General features: G+C 40.2%; 1 protein-coding gene across 1 annotated transcript in view; it reads right to left on the bottom strand.

Moving 5' to 3' along the window:
- The window catches only part of TRPM6 (transient receptor potential cation channel subfamily M member 6), a 106906-nt gene that overhangs the window by 36601 nt on the left and 50439 nt on the right, over window positions 1–19866 (bottom strand). The window contains exons 19-27 of the mRNA XM_074994068.1: window positions 16555–16695; window positions 15483–15611; window positions 13057–13308; window positions 9464–9638; window positions 8704–8818; window positions 7030–7229; window positions 3283–3415; window positions 1523–2673; window positions 1238–1363 (exon numbers count right to left, since the gene is read on the bottom strand). Of these exons, the coding sequence (XP_074850169.1) occupies window positions 1238–1363; window positions 1523–2673; window positions 3283–3415; window positions 7030–7229; window positions 8704–8818; window positions 9464–9638; window positions 13057–13308; window positions 15483–15611; window positions 16555–16695 (2422 nt within the window). The remainder of the gene's footprint in view (window positions 1–1237; window positions 1364–1522; window positions 2674–3282; window positions 3416–7029; window positions 7230–8703; window positions 8819–9463; window positions 9639–13056; window positions 13309–15482; window positions 15612–16554; window positions 16696–19866) is intronic.

The raw sequence follows: 19866 nt of genomic DNA, 5'->3' as shown, positions 1-19866 counted from the left end.
TGTCTAAACATCCCTGAAATGCCCTTTGTGTCCTGTTTCAGATTAAAGAGCTTCAGCAAAATGATGCTCAGGTAATGGAAGTGGTTAATCCTCTTGCCTAAGGTCAGACAATTCAAAAGGAACAGTGCAGAGACAGAGAAGAGCAGAGACTGTGAGGGACGAAAACTTGGCTGAAGTGTTTATATGGTAAAGGAATTCAGTACATAATATTTTGTGGAGGAGCAGAAGGAAACTTGAAGGTTTTTAGTATCCTTGGGTCTTCCAGATAATTACACTTCTTTATTCTTCCTTTGTTATAGATTGATAAACAGACACAGAACTGATCAATTAGACAGCTCACAAGTGATAGGACAGAGAACAAAATCTAGGGTTTTCCCTCTCTTAGAACAAAACTCTGTTCATATGAAATAAAGTAATTGAGTTAATTTTTTCTGTAGTTGTAAGATGTTGCAGAGATCACATTCCACAGGTACAGAAAAATGTTACAAAGCTGGTCAGCTGATATTTGAAATGAAAGTTCTGTGACTTTTTAAATACACAATCTTTAAAATATAGTTGCTTATAATGCCATCTAGTGCTGGAAATCAGCACTCCAGGGTTTGAGACATAACTCTGCTAAGGCCACACAATAAACCATTAAATAACTGAATTAAAACCATCCTCCACCTTAGTTTTCCAGTCACTACAATGGCAATAATGGGTCTCTAGCTCACAAGGATGTTGGGAATCTATTTGTAAAAAATACCAACACATGCAGGACTCCCTTAAAACATGGCTAGGACTCAGGAAATGGGGTATTGGATTGCTGCAGGCAGGAGGCAAAGAAAAGGCTTTTCTTTTTTCCTATGAAGAACATCAGAATAGCTATCATCTTGATTGTCAGCCACTAGTGGCTTGATTAAAGCTGTTTCCTCCAGCGAGAGTAGAGTCCTTAGCATACAACACTGGTCCAAGGCCTGTTCCTGCGCCCTTTGAAATCAATGGTAACAGCTTCATTGACTTCAGTGGGTGCAGGATTGAGCCTCTAAGCATTATAAATCAAGAGAATTTAAACAAAAACAAAATTAGACAATAGATTTGGGATTAATTATTTCAGGACTTTCCAGTTTGGTCACAACTTCAGTACTTTTCCAGGACTAGAAGCCCAGGGGGCATTAAATGCTAACATTGCTGTCCCCTGTGACAACGCTGCCCCTAGAAACTAATGAAGCAGATAAAGACTGTGGTATTCCGCTTATACCTGCACCTACCGGCACCTGAAGTGTTTTTTGTTTCTTCTTGTCCTTCTGGGATTGTCTGTCTCTATTCCGTTGTTTGGCTTCTGTCCTCACAGACTGGATCTGCTCAGCAGATTTTGACAGCTCTGAGGGTAAAGGTGAAAAGAATTAAACATTATAACACAGAGATTTGATTAGAAAGTGAAAGTTCAGTAAATAGGATTAAAATAAGAGCAGTCTCCACCCTTTCCCACAGAGCAGCTCCCAAAAGCTCAGTGAAAGACGCTATCGTAATATATCACTACCTTTGGTTTTGTAGCTATTCCCTGCTTTCACTCTCTTGTGGAAGTGAAAGCTGCGGCTCTTACGGAAAGTCCAGTCTCTCCTGAGAGGGTTGATCCAGAAGGAGGTGCTGCACTGGTACAAGGACTTAGATTCTGAAGTGTCACTGTCATATCCCGATTTGTACGAGTTGTAGGAGAAGGACTTAGATGCTTTTATCTGGACATGCTGTGACATACTACGGGTGCAGTTGCAGTCACTGTTACAAGTAGAATGCATGCATGATTGCTGCTTTTTCTCACAGCTTAAAATGCCTTTTTCATCCGCATCAGAGAACCCCCAGTTCACATAACCACCTCTAGTTTCCTCCCTGTGATTATGTGAGGGCACTGCCATCTCACTGTCAGATGTCTGGGGACTCACAGAGTGGACCACCACAATCCCATCGCCCTTCGGAGATGGTAACTGACTAAAACAGTCCCTTTGTCTCTCTTTGCAATGTTTTGCCTTTTTTTCAATTAAATTAGTACTCTGCAAACTTTGGTGCAATACAATGCTACCTTGATTATTTTGTGCCTTAGCGGCTAACACATCTCGCCTATACCTAGCAGGAGAGCTTGGAAGCGACAGACTCAAGTGGACCTCTTCGGAGAGAGTAGCTCCTTCGCGTCCTGTAGGCACCAAGAGGAATTGTCCATGTCTAGGAGTTGATTTACTCTCAGAGGATACACCAGAAGTGAGTGTGTCACTTTCCGTGTCTTGTTTTTCCTGGATGCCTGCTATCTTCATTTCACGGAAGTCCCCATTTTCAACAATGTGGCCGTGGCATTCTGATGGCCATGGATTTCTTGCCAAGCTCTTTACAAGAGAAGAAGGCATGCTGTAGCAGTTGTAATTCTTGTTAGTCAAACATTCCAAGCTGCTCAGAGTCTTTGAATAGATGGCATTATTCCAGCTATGTGGCAGTTTTCTACAGGTTCGGTACTTTGTATTGGCCAGCAGGGCCTCCTCCACCTGCAACGTGTCTACAGCAGAAATTACTTTTAGGGTATCAACAGTTAAGGCAGAGAGGTCCTGCAGGTGTCCTAACTGGCTATCCAGGGAAAGCAAAGAGTCTTTGATGTAGAACACCTTCTCATGTACTTCCTTCAGCATCAGAAATATCTCCTCCACTCTAGGGAAAAATACAAACATTAAAATCCTAGAACAGAAATCTTTGTATTATTTTATTCCTTTATTCTAACTGATGAATGAAAACATTAAAACAGTGGAAATCGTTACCAGAGAAACAATCCACTCCCATTTTTCTGCAGTGACTTCCATATTCAAAAACACCTCCTTGGAATAATAAACTAACCTGGTTCTACCATTCACAAGTACTGAGCTAAAAGCTAGAAAGCTTAAAATGATACATTTTACTTTCTTTCTAGGATTTATCTGCCATAAAATTTTGTATTCACGTAGGGCTCTACTCCACTGCTCTACCATATTCTTCGTCTGCAAAGACAAAATGGTGCAATTCCACCCTCAACTGCTCATGTACTGCGCGCTTGTGGAAGAGCATTTCTGCCAGCAGCATTGGACAAAGCATGGCTATGCTTGGCACACAGTTTAAACAGATACCTTAGGGATGCAGGGTCAGAGAAAGAGTTATATTAGGTTTTCCCCTGCATACATACAATGGAACAACTGTAATTTGTACCCAAGACATTAGCTTACCAGAAGTCATTTATACAGCATTAGCTGTCCCATTCTAGGTAGGTTTCAGCAGCATTCCTCATACCTTTCTTTTGTCACACGGATCTTTTCACTGTCTCTAGAATTCAGGCTTTCATTCTTTTCGTGAAAGTACCTCTCCACACACTGCTCCTCAAACTCATGAAGTTTCTTTAACTCCTCATCACTCAGGAAGAGTTCTAAGCAAAGGAGATAATAGCCGGTATCAAACATACTGACAAATTCAGTGGCCCTAGTCTACTTAAAAAAAGAAGGAAACTGTTAAAATACATTTTCTTTCCTTTCTCGAAACTGTGCTAATATATGGAGACTAGTGATGTGCGTACACTCTGACTAGGTGTTTGATATCATCTTTCCCAACCCAAAGAGAGAAGGAGCAGCTGATATTATAAGCCGTCTTGCATGTTGACTCATTTTATAAAGATGCAAAAATGCACAACAGAATGACTGATCTCACTGATACAGTCTCTCTCCAGTATTTTCATGTGTTATGTTTGTGTACTTAATACCTTTTATTCCATACTTTCTACTGTCTGACTTACATATGAGGTTCTTTTCTCATATGGGTGCACAACCTTGGCTCAAAACATTTCTGAAGAGAATTTACATCAGTTACAGTAACTGGCGTTCTTTCAAACATTCCGTGAGATAGGTGGCCATGGCATTCTCTTTCCACTTAATTGCTTTCAAACATTTGTATGTTTACAAACACTAACAAAGGGATATTGCAATACACATTTAAACATACAACTCCAGATACACATAACAAACTTGCCCTGCTTTGTTTGAGTCTATTCCTACAGAAGATCAATGGAAGATTTTTTCACCAGATTGGCCATGTCTTAGTTACTTCTACGACACGTAAAAGGTTTCAAACAAGGAGTCTCTGGAAAGCTTCTCTTCAGGGTATTTCACTATGTTCTTCTCCACATCTTCCAAATTCATTTTTCTTTGGATTTTTCCAGAAATTCAGAGTGGATTTCAACATTTAAGAAATATGTTTCTCTATGTATTAGGATTCTCAGATTTGGGAACTGTATCTCCATTTGATAAAACCTTTCTTTTAAAAATAAGCCTAACTTCCTCTCTCTTTTTCTGCAAATTCCCTTTTGCCATTGCTTTTAGCAACTGTACTGCAAAGAACAGCATCTATAAACAGTTACCACATAGTGGTGTCTGAGATGCCATACTTTCCTACTACACTTGGTAACCGTGTGGCAATTGTGAAGTAATGATTAGCAAAGGTTGACGTTAAAACATTTTATTGTATTATTGCAAAACATAGTACATCCTCTGTTGGAGTACTACACTATTCTTTGCAGGGGGATGTATTCAATAAGCTAGTATGATCTTCTTGTGATCTTTACACTCACCGTGCCTTTGTATATCTAGTCATTTTCCACAGGGTGGCACTGTTTCCCTATAGCTGGGTCAGACACTGATCCACAAATCTTGAACTTGAGGCAGAAAACTTGCTAAGCTGCTATGGAAAAAAATTTAGCTTTGTACACAAATTCAAATCCCTGAAATAACTCTATGTCTGGGAAAAGTGCGAAGCCAAATCGATAGCCTTTCTATTCAAAGAACCTTCCAGTAAGCTAAATAGCCTTTTAGGTTGTCTGTTACCTCTTGTGGCCTACAAACACGCTGCTTCACATTTCAGCTGATTCACTTGTGGCATGCAAATATCCCAGAGGAACACTATTACTTCAAAGGAATAACGTTGCATCCTTCTACAGCACAGGAGCTGAATGCAGGACTAGCCATGAAGTCATTCAACTTGGACTAGTTAATCCTAGATTTGGATTCTGTAATCGGTTCCAACCAGGCTGATATCTTTAAGGATACATATTCAGCACAGAATAGTAATAATCTGAGATGTTTTTATGAAACTTCCCAAGTAAGCATCAAGAATGCATACTGCAGTGTGCTGTATTCCAACAATTACAATGTTGCCCATTACATCCTGGAACTGAGTACCATCAACTCAGATGGCTAATTTAAAGAAGATATTTTGTATGAAGGCAGGAAATTAGCTAGGCAGGAACTTACTATTTATACTGTTCACGTACCAAACCAAATCTTTAACTGGTTCCATTTCCTGACTCCTTGAAATCTATATGCAGCTTTACCTACATTGAGAGAAGGGTCGTCACATGTTATGCTTCTTGTTATCGTTGCCTTATTGTTAGAGCAAACAAGGAAAACTCCACCTGTATGCAGCACTGCACAACAGGTCAGGTGCATGGGTCAGAAATTGCATTCCTGGAAGAATCAGGCACAGATTCCTGACTGCTATTAGCTATTGGACATCCCTGTCAATTGAGGCATTCACATGGCCTCCTCACATAGCATTGTAGTACTTATATCATTAATGAATTTTATTCTCTCGGTACTGAATATTGTCTCAGTGGGTGAGGGTCTATGGCTTGTACTCTGGTGCAGGTCCAATTTCATGACCATGGTGGTCCTGTCTGCCTTAAAATTTATGAATGTAGGCACAATCCTCTGAAGTAGGGAGGTATTACCCCACTAATACAGATGGGGAATTAAACAATTTGTCCAAGGTCACACGGGTAGTCTGGGGCTCAAATGGGTATCAAACCTAGGAGTTCTTAGTCCAGTGCCATCTTCATTAGATTATTCTTCCACCGCAAGTTGTTGCCCCTTCTCAAGTACTGTTACGAGACAATGACTGAGGCTGCAAAGCCCCAGATTTGTGCTGCTGTTTGCACCTGGGGACATTTACATGTGCATGTGTAATGTCATATACAGCTGCTGGCAGGTGTGTTTACTCTGGTGCAACAGTCTGCAAACTGCACAATATGGATGTAAGGCTGGAAAACTGGCAAAATAAAAACAATATACCCTGTGAATGGCAAATAGCACATCGTGCCTAAAGGGGGCTACTTCTGGTAGGAATGTTATTTTAATTTGCTTATGTGCTGCTTGACACCTTAATTTCTCGTAGCGATACAAACATTATATGCAGTTGGGACAAAGACAGGTTGCAATCACTGGGAACCAAATATAGGGGTGGTGAAGGTTGTAACTTGCTGAAATTAATGTTTAGTTTTACAGGTGTGTTTTTACTTTTGTTTGCTTTTAACCCTTTTTATGTTTAGTCCTGATGCTTGATATCACTTAAGCCTACGTCCTTTTCTTAAATAAACTTGCTGCACTTTTACTATAAACCATTTCACTACTGTGATTGAAAGAAGCAACAAATTTAACAGTGGTCAGTGCTGGGAGACATCTCTGGGGAATTCAGGAGCCAGGGTTCACTGACTGTTGCTTGCCAAGAAGGTTGTACTGGCTGAATCATAACAGTTTGCTGACAAGTAAGACAAGCTGGTGCGTCAGGGAGTTGTCACAAAAGTTAGCAGTAGCAAAATCTCTCACTTGCATAGCCAAAGGGTGTAACACACTGTAATTCACAGTCCTGGTAACCTCAGCAAATTGTTACTTCAGTAGATGGTATATGGGAAATCCAGCACTGGGGTGAAGGTGTTAGAGTCACTCTGCAAAAAGTAACTGGAAGCCAGATGTAACCTGATTGTTTCTATGTGGGCTGTTAGCATTAGTAGCATAGCATTGAGACACCCACAGTTGCAGGGCAGGGGATGACACAACTCCTTACCAGTTTAGGTTGCTAGCCAAATTAGGTCTTACAGTACACCCTTCAGCAATGTCCTTTGCACTGACAAACCCACCAGCAAGGGGATAGGAGCCTAGCCAAACATCCCTGATCACCTGTAGGCCTGACAGCAGAACCCTGGACAACCCCGCTTACTTAGTCCAACATCGCCTTCCTCTTGGTCCAGCTCGTTTGGGGAATGATGGTGGCAGAAGTTTTTTATGAGGAGGCCGACATGACTCAGAATGATGAAAGGCGGAGGCAGCCACGGCTTCTCATGATATGTCATGATGTAGCGGTAACGGTTGTACTTCCAGAGCTTGTTTGAGATGGATTTCATATCATAATAAACATTACTGTAAAACAGCAATGGAGGGGAGGAAAAAGAGAGGTGTTCATGTGAGGGAGAGGCCTGCCTCCAGATACACCACACTCCTGACACAAAGGGCCACTCTGACAAGGGGATAAATCTTTTTAGCAACGAATTTAACAAAGCATCAGCAGGCTGAGGCACGTATCACACAGAGGCTGACATTTTCAAAGCTGCCTCAAATATCTGGATATCCAATTCCCATTAAAATAAGTGGGAATTACGCATCAAACCCAACTGAGGTGGCTTTGAAAATCTTAAATTTTCCTCCTTCCCTGCCAAATAGTCTCATGAATTCAACCATGCCTGAATAGGTGAACAGCATTAAATGTATGAATCAGGACTGGCAGCCACAGAAATGATTGTAACAAAACAATGCAGCAGAATGGAAATTGTTCTTCAGTACTTGTTCTTCCATGTCCCTCTCTATGTCTCCTTCCACTAAGAACCCATAGCAGCAGTTCAAAACATTCTCCTGCAAAGGGTTCTTTGGGGACAGTGACACAGCTGAACTTGGCACTGAAAAAAAAACCCAAGAGCTTATTATAGAACAACAGGCCAATGCTTTGAAAAGCAACCTTCAGTCTTGAGGCACAGCTTTCGTTTCCATCTCTTTACAATTTCCTGGTCACACCTGCCTCTGGAAGAGCCAAAAGCGAATCACAACAGCAGCTTTGCTTTTGAGAGAATAATTAGATGTACACCCAAGTTTGTATGGTGGATAACCAGTTTTTGTCTCCCATGAGAAAAATCAAACCACAGAAATGTTTGGGTTAGCACACCACTGCTACGGAACATTTATACATTAAAATAATTCACACTGCAATTTCACCCCCATATTTGAAAAAAGAAATCCATGCCTTGTCCCTGCTTCAGCACAGGAACTTCTGTTTGGGAACACAAACAAAGAAGGAGGTTGATCATTCAGTTGCTTTGAGCTCCAAGTGCTGCATTTCTTCACACTGATTTTTTTAATCTATATTGGGGTTATACATTTGAAAAATTTCTCCACCGAGACATTAAAATGACAGTAGAAAAAACTAACTGTTCAGAAGGTTTGGATTGTTCTTCACTACCAGTACTCTAGTTGCATGCATTGATCTTTTGCATTGTCAGGAGAATAGACCTCAGTGCAACTGAAGGATCTCCAGGGAGCCTCTGATTAAAATTCCACCATCAAACTGAAAGAGAAATTGGAGTGATTATTCTGTCTTTGATGGAACCCCTCATCTCTGAATGCAAAAGGATGCCAGAGTTGTATTCATCCTATGATTCATAAAAATAATGAAAAAATTGGCCTTTTTATTTAGGATGCATTAGATTGCACCAAATGACAGAAACCTCCACCTGTCTACAAACACAAGTACACCCTGGAAGTCATAAGCTAAGAGGGGAGGGAGGACTTTTGTGGGAGCTTCCTGTTTCATTTGGTTTGGCAACCACATACCATTGGTACCTACTTAAAGAATGCAATCAGCAAGTTGACCATGATGATGTACTGTACAAAGAGGTATACAGCTTGGAGGAATGGAGTAAGGAAGGACCCAGGAGGGCAGTCTTCATTTAGTTCGCATGCTTGACAGAAAGGAAATGAAAACACAGTTACCACATAAATCAGCATAGCCATGGCATGTTAATACTTAATATGTGTTCTATTCTAGGAGGACAGATCGCATATGGTGTAGAGGAGGACAAACCCAGAGATATAGTGGAGCTATGCTAATTTGCCCTCTGCTTTTAAGAGAAATCTTAGACCTCTTCAAATCGCACATCGACAACCATTTTTTGATTTTGTGTTTTTTAGAAGACTCTTTGGATAGATAAGGGATTGGCTGCTGTGAGTGTAATTGTTGCTGTGGTGAAAAGTCTCTGCAGAATTATTCAAGATGGTCATATTATGAATCTTCTCTGGAAAATCAGTCCATAGAAGGATCTCCAAATGAAAAATACTTAGTTACTAGCTCCTACCTGCTCTGTCCTGGGCTTAGGGATTCATTTACAAGGTTAAATTTGGAGGCTCTAAAGCTAATTTAATGAAGAGCCTAAAGGGAATGTTCTCCTTTTGGACTATAGTACCAGATAACATTAAATACACACCAAAGCCAAATCCCTTGAGGAAATATAGACTTTATACATGGCCCAAGCTCTATGGCCCAAATTCAGCAATGCACTTCAGGACATAACTTTAAGCACATTAATAGTCCCATCAAGATAACTTACCATCTATTTCTCCAGCATAGACCTCCCCAAACATCATCCAATAGGGTTGGAACACAATATCTCGTGCAAGAGTCCAAGTGGGGAGCTCTTCTGGAGAAAGGATTGCCTTTCGTGATACCCCAAAACTCAGCAACACTATTGCCATCATAATCACAATATAGAACATGTTTGCTGTCTGTGTGAAATAATGAAATACAAATAGGGTTAAAACAATTATAGTCATTCTAAATGGGAATATAAATCACACCTTTCACATATATGTCTACCCATAATGGTACCTGAAAACTAAATTAATTTTTTGCATCCATCTTCAGAGTTAAGATTGTGAGAGAAATTCACAAACCTGAGCCTCTCTTTTCAGGTGACAAATCTGAGAAACTGTCCCAAACTGAAGTGTCAGAGGAGATTTTGCAAGAAATTAACAAGCAGTAATATGTCACCAGGACCAGATGGCATTCACCCAAGAGCTCTGAAAGAACTCAAATGTGACACGGCAAAACTACTAACTGTAGTATGTAACCTATCATTTAAATCTGCTTGGGTGCCAGATAGCTAATGTGACACGAATTTTTTTTAAAAAAGGCTCTAGAGGGGGTCCTAGCAATTTCAGACCAGTAAATCTAACTTCAGTACCAGTCAAACTGGTTGAAACTATAGTAAAGAACAGAATTGTCAGACACAGATGACCATGATTTGCTGGGGGAAGAGTCGGTATGATTTTCTAAAGGGAAATCATGCATCACTAATTTACTAGAATTCTTTGAGGGGGTCACCAAGCATATGGACAAAGTGATCTAGTGGATATAGCATCCTTAGATTTTCAGAAAACTTTGGACGAGGTCTCTTACCAAAGGCCCTTAAGGTAAGAATTGTTGTGGGATAAGAGAGGAGGTCCTCCCATGGATTGAGACTGATGAAAACACAGGCAAAAAGGGGTGTGAATAAACGGTCAGTTTTCAGAATGTACTGGAACTAGTATTATTCATCATATTTATAAAGAATCTGAAGAAAGGGTAAAGGAGTGAGGTGGCAAAATTTGCAGATGATACAGGACTACTCGAGAGAGATAAGTCCAAAGCAAACTACAATGAGTACAAAAGAGTCTCTCAAAACTGGGTGACTGGGGAACAAAAAACACAGATGAAAGTCAGCGTTGATAGATGCACACTGGAATGTGCACACAAGTAATGCACGCTGGAAAACACAGTCCCAACTCTACACATACCCACACGCACACACACGTGCACACATACACATACAGTAAAATTCCTTTATTCTGGCCTCTGATGGTCCAGAAACTCTGATGGTCCAGCATCTGGCAAAAATAGTCCCATTTATGGAGAAAATCTGGCAAAATTTGATGATCCGACATACAGTAGTCTGCTGAGATCCATGACGCTTGCATGGAACGCACCCCTCAGGTACCTCAAAATTCACGTAAGGCGGGGAGCTTGGGTGGTGAATTGGGGCCCTGAGAGTGGAGCAAGGGGCTTCAGCCTAGGGTGGGTTAGGGCTGCAGGGGGGCCAGGGGTGGAGTTGAAATGGGGTGTGCAAGGGGTGGTGAAGTTGGAGACACATGGGGTGAAGAAGCAGGAGGAGTGCAGGGGTGGTGAAGAAGCTGGGGACGCAAGGGGGTGGTGAGCTGCAGCTGGGTGTAGGGGTGATGAAGCTGCAGGAGAATGGGGGTGAAGAAGCGGAAGGGGCGCAGGGGTGGTAAAGATGAGAAGCACGGGGATGGTGATGTCCAATAGTCGAGAAAATTTGGTAATCTGGCACCCGTCTGGTCCTTGACACACCGGATTAAAGAAATTTTACTGTATTATATATATTAAATGAGGAGATCTAAATTAATTACCACTCAGAAATGGAGATCTTAGGAATGATTGTGGAGAGTTCCCTGAAAACATCCACTCAGTGTGCAGCAGCCATCAAAAAAGCAAATGGATTGCTGGGAATCATTAAGAAAGGGACTGAAAAAAACCAAAGAAAATGTATCGCTTCCATATGAATCTATGGTACACCTACATCTTGAATGCTGCAGCTAGAAAAGGTGTAGAAAAGGGCAGCACCAATGATTAGGGTTCTGGAACAGCTTCCATAGGAGGAGAAATTAAAAAGATTTGGACCTTTTAATTTAGAAGAAAGTGGCAAATAAGGGGGAATGTGACTGAAGCCTATAAAATCATGTCTGGTGTGGAAAATAAAGATTGCCAACCCTACAGGATTGACCTGGAGTCTCCAGGAATTAAAGATTAATTTTTAATTTAAAATTATGCTATGTGATGAAATCTCCAGGAATACATCGAACCAAAAACAACAACCATAATGGAGAACATAAATAAGGAAATGTTATTTACTCCTTTCCATAACACAAGAAATAGGGGTCAGCAAAGTAAATTATCAGGTGTCAGGTTTAAAACAAACAAAAGGAAGTATTTCTTCACACAGTTTCACAGTCCATCCATGAAACTCCTTGCCAGAGGATGTTGTGAAGGCCAACATTATAACAGGGTTCACAAAAGAACTAGATAAATTAACAAAGGATAGGTCCATTAATGGCTATTAGCCAGGACAAGCAGGGATGGTGTCCCTAGCCTCTATTGACAAAATCTGAGGATGGGCAACAGGAGACGGATTACCACATTTGTTCATTCCCCCTGAAGCACCTGTGGGACACTGTCAGCAGACAGGCTACTGGGCTAGATGGAGCTTTTTTTCCTGACCCATTATGGCCATTCTTATGTTCTTATGTTAATATCATTTCTTGGGGAGAGGGAAGTCCAGGTTCTCTTTCCATAAATTGGCTTGGTTTTATTATCCACTAGATGTGAAATTCATGCCACCTCAGAGAGCAAGTAGGAGGCCTATTCATCACTCAAGTCCTTCTTAGAGGGCATAAGTGTATTTAAATGATTCACAGGTCATCAGCTGGTCCTCTGCCCAGGGGTTAATTTCACTCATGAGGTCTTTCTCAAATGAATCCTAGAGAAAAGAATTTCACCTTCTCATACTGTGCTATAATTATGAGGTGAGACAAAATGCAAAGTATTAAGACATTTCCCCGTAACTGAGGAAAAATACAGCAGGAGTGTAGAGATCTCTCTCAACAGCATACAGTAATTAGTCTTAAACTGATGCAAAAAACTTTTATCTTAGGGAAAGTTTGCCAGATAAGCATAAGATAGAATTATTAGACTTTAGATATAAAATAATCATGACAGAGTTTCAAAGAGCTAGGGTAATTACTTCAAGCATTAAGACTCTGTCTGCCACAGCCACAGAGGGTTTTGTTTGTTTTTAGATCAGTTTCTCAGAAAGCTCAACTCATATACAGCCTTTCTCTGAGGAACTGAGAGAAAATGGGTGGTGTGAATAAATTGAAATAAAGAAAAAATTATCAAAAACTGTGTTCCAATCCTGGATAACTTACAAACAGAAAGAGAGGCACAATTTACGGATTTTTTTTTTAAATAAATCATTAGCCCAGTTCTAATCTGGCCACCATGCCATTTTGTATCCATTTCTGAACTTTACTCATCCATCATGTTTGGTGTCATACATGCAAAAATGCTTCCCTGCTGTCAAATACTCACCATTTTCCCAATCATCATCAAATAGGGGCCTGCATGTTGATTGACAGCAAAGAAGTCAAGGAGCCGTGCGTACCAGAATATTATATCCAAGCAGTAAATTAGCCTTCCTGCAGTTTGAACAGGTGGATCAGCCCACCGCAAGCCAAAACCAGCCACAAACAGGATGATAGCTATGGAATCAGTGAAGTTCCAGTACTCAGAAATCCACACCTTCACCTTTTGGATTAACTTTCCTGGCTCTGAAATAAAGATCTAAAAAGAACGTGGAAAAAAAATACAAGAGGCCAGTAAAACCCTCACCCTTCAACCCCCTGACCCACCTGGTCAATTAAACATGGAAATTTGGTATGTATGACAAATGTTTACAGTGAACATTCACAAGGTCAGTGCTCTGCAATTTCAGGATTGCAGGAATTTGAAATGAAACAGTAATGGTTATACTGCTCAAGAAACCCTTCCACATCAGACAGGGTAGTTGTCTCTATGAAGAAACGAATTCAACTTCTTAATTCATTCACTGAGGAACATATTGCATAGCAGAAAAGAGCAAGCCATACACAACTGTTAAGTATGCATATTTTTTGTAAACAAATATAGGGTTTGTTTGGAGGAGAAATGGTCATGACCTATAGAAGCCTTTTGAAATGCCCCACAGCCATGGAAAATACCAGCCCCAACACTGCCAAGATGAAAGTAATTAATGTGTTTTAGTTAGATCTGACACAAAGTAAGATCTCTATATTCCAATCCTGAAAAGGGAGTGTTGGAAACTGGGAAGGTAGAGATGGAAATGTTTGCTTCTTGAATCATAAGGGTGCCCCAAGGCTATTTCAGCTTCACTAAGCAAATGTGTGAAGTGGAATCTTTGGAAGGCCATAAATACGACCTTTACTCATTGAGGCCAATTAGGCACTGCTATGGAAGATCAAACTGATAAGAAGCAAATAAAAGAGATTTTGAAATGTTAGGCCCTGATCCTACAAAAATTTACTCATATGAGTAACTTCATGTAAATGAACAATCCCACTGAACTGTATAGCTACTTATATGAGTCGAGGCAAAGATCAGGCCCTAAGGCTTTAACAGCTACTTGATGCAATCTAAAGAAAAGCTTCTGCACAATAAAATATAACCAAGCCCTGAGGAATCAATCAGTTGCATGTGCAAGACACAGTGTTACTTTCCAGGAAACTAGCACTGGTACATGGACCAGCTACAAATTCTCCTGTAAGTCAGGATTTAATAGTCTTGATTGACTTCAGCCCTGAACTTACCAACAAGACCTCCCCTGTGAGCTCTGAGATGCTTGGTGCTTTGCACTGTGATTTAAAAAAGCAGATAACCCTTTGGTGCCCTTTTGTCACTTTAACTTCATATCTAGACTCTGACATCCACCAGAGTTGCCAGCTGATCTAGCCAATCAATAGTAATTTATTCTGAACGCTTTCCTCATTTTCTCAAAAAGCAAAATTTGTATAAAAAAAAGTTTTGAATTGTGAATGTTTCAACCAACATTCATTTTTATTATTTAGCCTCTTACCCAAAGAGACTGGAAGTAGACCTCCAATGTGTTTTACATGAAACAGATCACCAAAAACTGTCAAGTGGTAACAATGTCCAGTCAAGACTACAGTTAAAGCAGGTACAATTTATATGGCATTACCAATGAACTAGCGACCTAACCCAAGATTTTAAAAAACAGATTGCTTGATGTAGGCTCTCCCACATCTGTATTTAGTCACCTAAATAGGTGGATTAATTTTCAAACATGCTGAGCTTCTACTAGTTCCCATTAGAGTTGAGCAGGAATTTTTTGACAACTGGTTTCATCAAAACATGTTAATTTGTCAAAACCAAAACTGTTGCCCATGAGTTTCAGAATAACTGTTAAATGTTTCACTTGGAAATTTTAAACAAAAAATCCAATTTTTTAGTTTGAAATGACTTTTTGTATTGAAATTTAAGCAAATTAGACTGAACATTAGGCTAATTTATTTTAAAATGTCAAAAATTGAAATGATGAATTTCAAAAGTAGTCACAATGAAACAACTGACCCAATCTCTCCCTCCCCACAGAAGAGTTTTAGGTTCGTGAAAATGTTGACTTTTTGTCCTAATTTGGGAAAGTAAAAATTTCAAATTCACAAAAATATTTGAGAAGCAAGAAAACTGTTCTGTGTCTAATGATTGTTCCCTCTGTCTTAGGTACCTAAACAGGGATTTAGGAGACTAAGATTAGGCACCTATGCCTGGAAAAAAAAAAAACCAGTTCCTAGTTTTTAATTAACTAGGACCACTGAAATGTAAAGGTTACGCATATTTCTTCTGGTGAACCCTTTGGAAAGGGCTTTAAGAATCTGCAGTCATTATTTATAAATTTGTCCTTTAGAGTTGCAGAGTAGAGAGAGTAAAAAGAAAGAGCTCACCTCCCTGACTTTTTCAATGGCAGTGGTGAAAATGTAGATAATTACAAGCCACTCTTGCACACTAGGCCTGGATTCCATTTTTACTAACACGGTGTAAGTGAACAGCATGAGAAATGCCAGATACGCCATCTGCAGGATACATAATACATATGTATACATATGCAAAGGTAGCCATGAGAAAGAAATAAGAAACTCACCAAAAACACAACCAACCTATTTAATGAAACATATTTTTGTCACATTAGTAAGACACTATCAAGAGTTTGAGTCTAAAAGTTTCCTAACAGCCCTTCAGATTGTTCAGGCCTTCTGGGGAATGACCTGCAGAACTTTATCATTATTATTGCCTATATCAAGCCCTAGGAACTCTACTCACAAACCTAGACTCCATTACAGTAGGAGTTGTATAAACACAGAACAAAAAGACAATCCCTACTGGAAAAAGCTTAGACTCCTGGCAAAAGGCAAGGGATAGCAGATGGTTGCAGACAGACTGATAGGAAATAAGGGGCTGATATGGTTTTAAATAGACCACACAGACGTAGAGTAACGGAAAAATTGTGAAAACAAGCAGAGTGAATGATGGTAAGGCAGTAGATATTATGTTAGTTCTATCGAGGACAAGAAGAAGTCTTGTGGCACCTTATAGACTAACATATTTTGGAGCATAAGCTGTCGTGGGCAAAGACCCGCTTCATCAGATGCATGAGTTGGGGAGGTGGGGTCAGAGGGATATTTAAAGAGTGGGGTCCCAGTAAAAGGGAAGGCCAGAGCTGACAAGGTGGAAAAGGCCCATTATCAGTAGTATGTATGAAGAGAGTCAAAAACAGGTCAGATAAGACAGGGGGATATGGCCCATTGTCAGTCTAATGTGGAGATGTTAATACCTAGGGCAGAGAAGCTCTTACAAAAGGAACTTCTCTGCCCAAGGTGTTAAAAAATCCAAACAAGAGTCACATTCCACCCCCAAGAGTGGCTGCATTTTACTGGTAGGTGAAGTGGGTGGGTAGATAGGTTTAACAGATGCTTTAGGCAATATTAATACCTAATTATTCTTATTGCAATGACTAACCGTATGAAACCAGAACTTGACAATTGGGGCATTGTAGAATTCAAAGATTTCTCTAATCCCAGGAAGGCTTCCATGCCCACTGTTGATGGAAAAGGTCTGGCTTTTGTTTGTCTTCTCAAGTCCTTTTTCAGTATCATATTCCTTTTCCAAAAGGAAACAGGTTTAAAGTCAGATAACATGATAAAAGTACGATTCAGTCACATTAACAGAAACACAGGAAAACTTGGAAAGACAACTTTATAGTAAATATTGAGTTGTATTATACAGAAACAATTAGCATGTCTCAGTCTCATGCATTTACAATGGTCTTTTGCAAGAAGCAACACCAGATAATATTCTTAGCATTACACTTATCTGTAAATACACAAGAGGATAGAGTTTTAAAAGGGAAGTCTTATAGTTAAGACACTGGACTTGGGATCAGGAGATCTGGATCTATTTCCAGCTTTGACACAGATTTCCTGTGTAACCTAGCACAAGTTCCTAAATTGCTTTGTACCTCATTTGCCCAATTTGTGAAATGGGAATAGTACTAATTCTCAAGGTGAAAAAGATGTGCTGACTATAAATTCACGGCTGTACACAAGGTATTCAGATATTACAGCAATGAGCATCACAGGACAGTTGTAAGAAAATTTGGAATATACAGAAGAAAAAAACCCTAAAGAACTGCTAAATTATTAAATTGGGGAATTTACTGTGATTTGAATGATGTGTCTGATTAAGGAAGCATGAGTGAGTCAGTACCACTGTTATAGGGTCTGGGCACATAGCTATGTTTATGTCCACCTTGCTATCTCCAAGGAATGATGGGAAAAGCCCTCCATCCACTGACCAGTGCAGCTGAGCTGGCACAGGAAGGAAATCATAATGCTATTGGTATTGGCCCTCGATATATTACTACCCAAAACTGGCAATGCAGAAAGAAGTAAGGGCGGTTTATCGCTGAAATGCCATGCTTTCCAAGGCTGCTCTTGGCTTGGTGTGGTTTAGAATCATAGAACACTAGAACTGGAAGGGTCCTCAAGAGGCCATCGAGACCAGTTCCCTGCCCTCCTGGCAGGACCAAACACCATCTAGACCATCCCCGATATGTGTCTGTCTAACCTGCTCTTAAATATCTCCAGAGATGGAGATTCCACAACTTCCCAAGGTAACTTATTTCAATGCTTAACCACCCTGACAGATAGGAAATTTTTCCTAATGTCTAATCTAGACCTCCCTTGCTGCAGTTTAAGTCCACTCCTCCTTGTCCTACCCTCAGAAACCAAGGAGAACAATTTTTTCCCTCCTCCTTGTAACCCTCTTTGAGGTATTTGAAAACTGGTATCATGTCCTGTCTAAGTCTTCTCTTTTCTAAACTAAACAAGACCAGTTCTTTCAGTCTTCCCTCATAGCTCATGTTCTCTAGACCTGTCATTATTCTTGTTGCTCTTCTCTGGACCTTCTCCAATTTCTCCACACCTTTCTTGAAATGTGGTGCCCAGAACTGGACACAATACTCCAACTGAGATCTAATGAGCGCTGAATAGAGTGGAAGAATGACTTCTTGTGTCTTGCTCGCAACACTCCTGCTAATACATTCCAGAAGCATGCTTGCTTTTTTGGCAACAGCATTACACTATTGACTTAGGCACCATCCCTTCATCAAGCCTGAGCTCCAAAGTGTAACCCAGCCCATACAATTTTCTTAAAGTCTTAATAATAGCTTTGGCAAATTGAAGAAGAGAAAATTGTCCCAGGAGAGGATATAATTTCTTGTTTCAGCAGACTGAAGTATAATTTACAACCATATGTGAAAAACTGATAAATGATTAAGCTAACAACAGTGCTTCTCCAGAAGGAAACCTTCTTGACTCACTGAAGTGAGATAACACTCACTATACTTTGTTCCTTTTACATGTCTGGAAAGGGTCCCAGCTACCCATAACTAGAATTGGCCTTACCACTTTAACATACCTGTTATCTAATTGGTCAAAAGCCCTTTTGAATTGATTTTATTCATCAGACAGTGCAGGGCACAGGTGCATCCAGCATTCTTCCGCCTCAGAGAGTAATTTCAGAATTGGCATTGCCATGTCTGTTGTGTTTCTGAGGAAATTCTGGAGAAATTTCTTTCATTTGGGCAAATTGAAAATTAGTTGCGAATAGGGTTACCATATAAAAAAGAGGACACCTTTAAGAGAGAGTGTATCAGTATGTATGAACTCACCTTGCATTAACGTGTTATAGCATGCAAAGTACGCTAATACAATGCGAGTGGGTAGATACTCGTATGGATACATTCCCTCTCGGGGTGTCCTATTTTTGAAAAGTCAAATATGGTAGCCCTAATTGCGAAAGCAATGTCCCAGACTTTCATCTGTTTCTATTTATCACAGGTAAGGCTGACAGCAAGATTTCCTTAATACCTTCCTATTATAAAACCCTCTTTTCAGATGCCTTTAACGTGGCCAAACAAAGAGTTTGGGCTCAAAATTTCCATGTGAGGTTTCTACTTCAGGCTGGAATATTCTGGAAAATTCCTAGAAAAAAAAAAAAGGCTCAGCCATTCTCAAAAATGAGGCTATGGAGGGGATGTGGGGAATCTCCAATGATAAAAAAAATCTGGTAATGTTTTCTTTGAAGACTCCCTTCTATTGGATTCAGGAAACTGAAATTTGGCTGGAGGTTACCATTGTATCAGGGATGTTCGTTTTACTATGCTTGTGAAAAACTGCCTATATTTGGCAAAATTATAAGCATATGCTCAGGAAAGACCTCCTAGATTTCTGCAACAAAATTCCCTGAAGAGTCAGTCCATTTACCCGGGACAACTACAGCCAGGGGATTTTCTTATAATTGCAACTTTGGGCTGGGTCACCGCATGTAAACTGATAAAGAAATGGTCTCTGCACTGCTGTCAATTACCCACACCCTGCAAGGCTGAGGCAGCATGAAGGAAGATGTTCCCTGATTCAGCCAGGCTTGCAGAGAGAGGCACAGAGAGCAGATTGGTACAAGGAGGTTGACAAAGATCGGAATGAACTGGGCCAAGGTAGTTGTACTGTGAGCCAGGGAAGGAAATGGGAGATGTGGGATGAGGAGTCAGGAAGTAGGTGGGAGGAGACAGACTGCGTGAGATCATGTAATGACAGGCTGTACTGTCATGTGTATGCACAAGAGAATCAAATTAAAGTTGCACAGGCAACCTCAACACAGGTATTTCCTACCTTTTGAGCATTTGATTTCAACAATGTTCTTCTAACATTTGATCTGTGTGAAATGGTGTGTATTATACACACACACATGCTATATAAATATACATACATT

The sequence above is a fragment of the Carettochelys insculpta genome, chromosome 5 (assembly GCF_033958435.1).
Source record: "Carettochelys insculpta isolate YL-2023 chromosome 5, ASM3395843v1, whole genome shotgun sequence".
NCBI classification, from domain to species: Eukaryota; Metazoa; Chordata; order Testudines; family Carettochelyidae; genus Carettochelys; species Carettochelys insculpta.
Note: the sequence above shows the minus strand (reverse complement) of the source record. Positions and strands in the feature narration are given on the sequence as shown.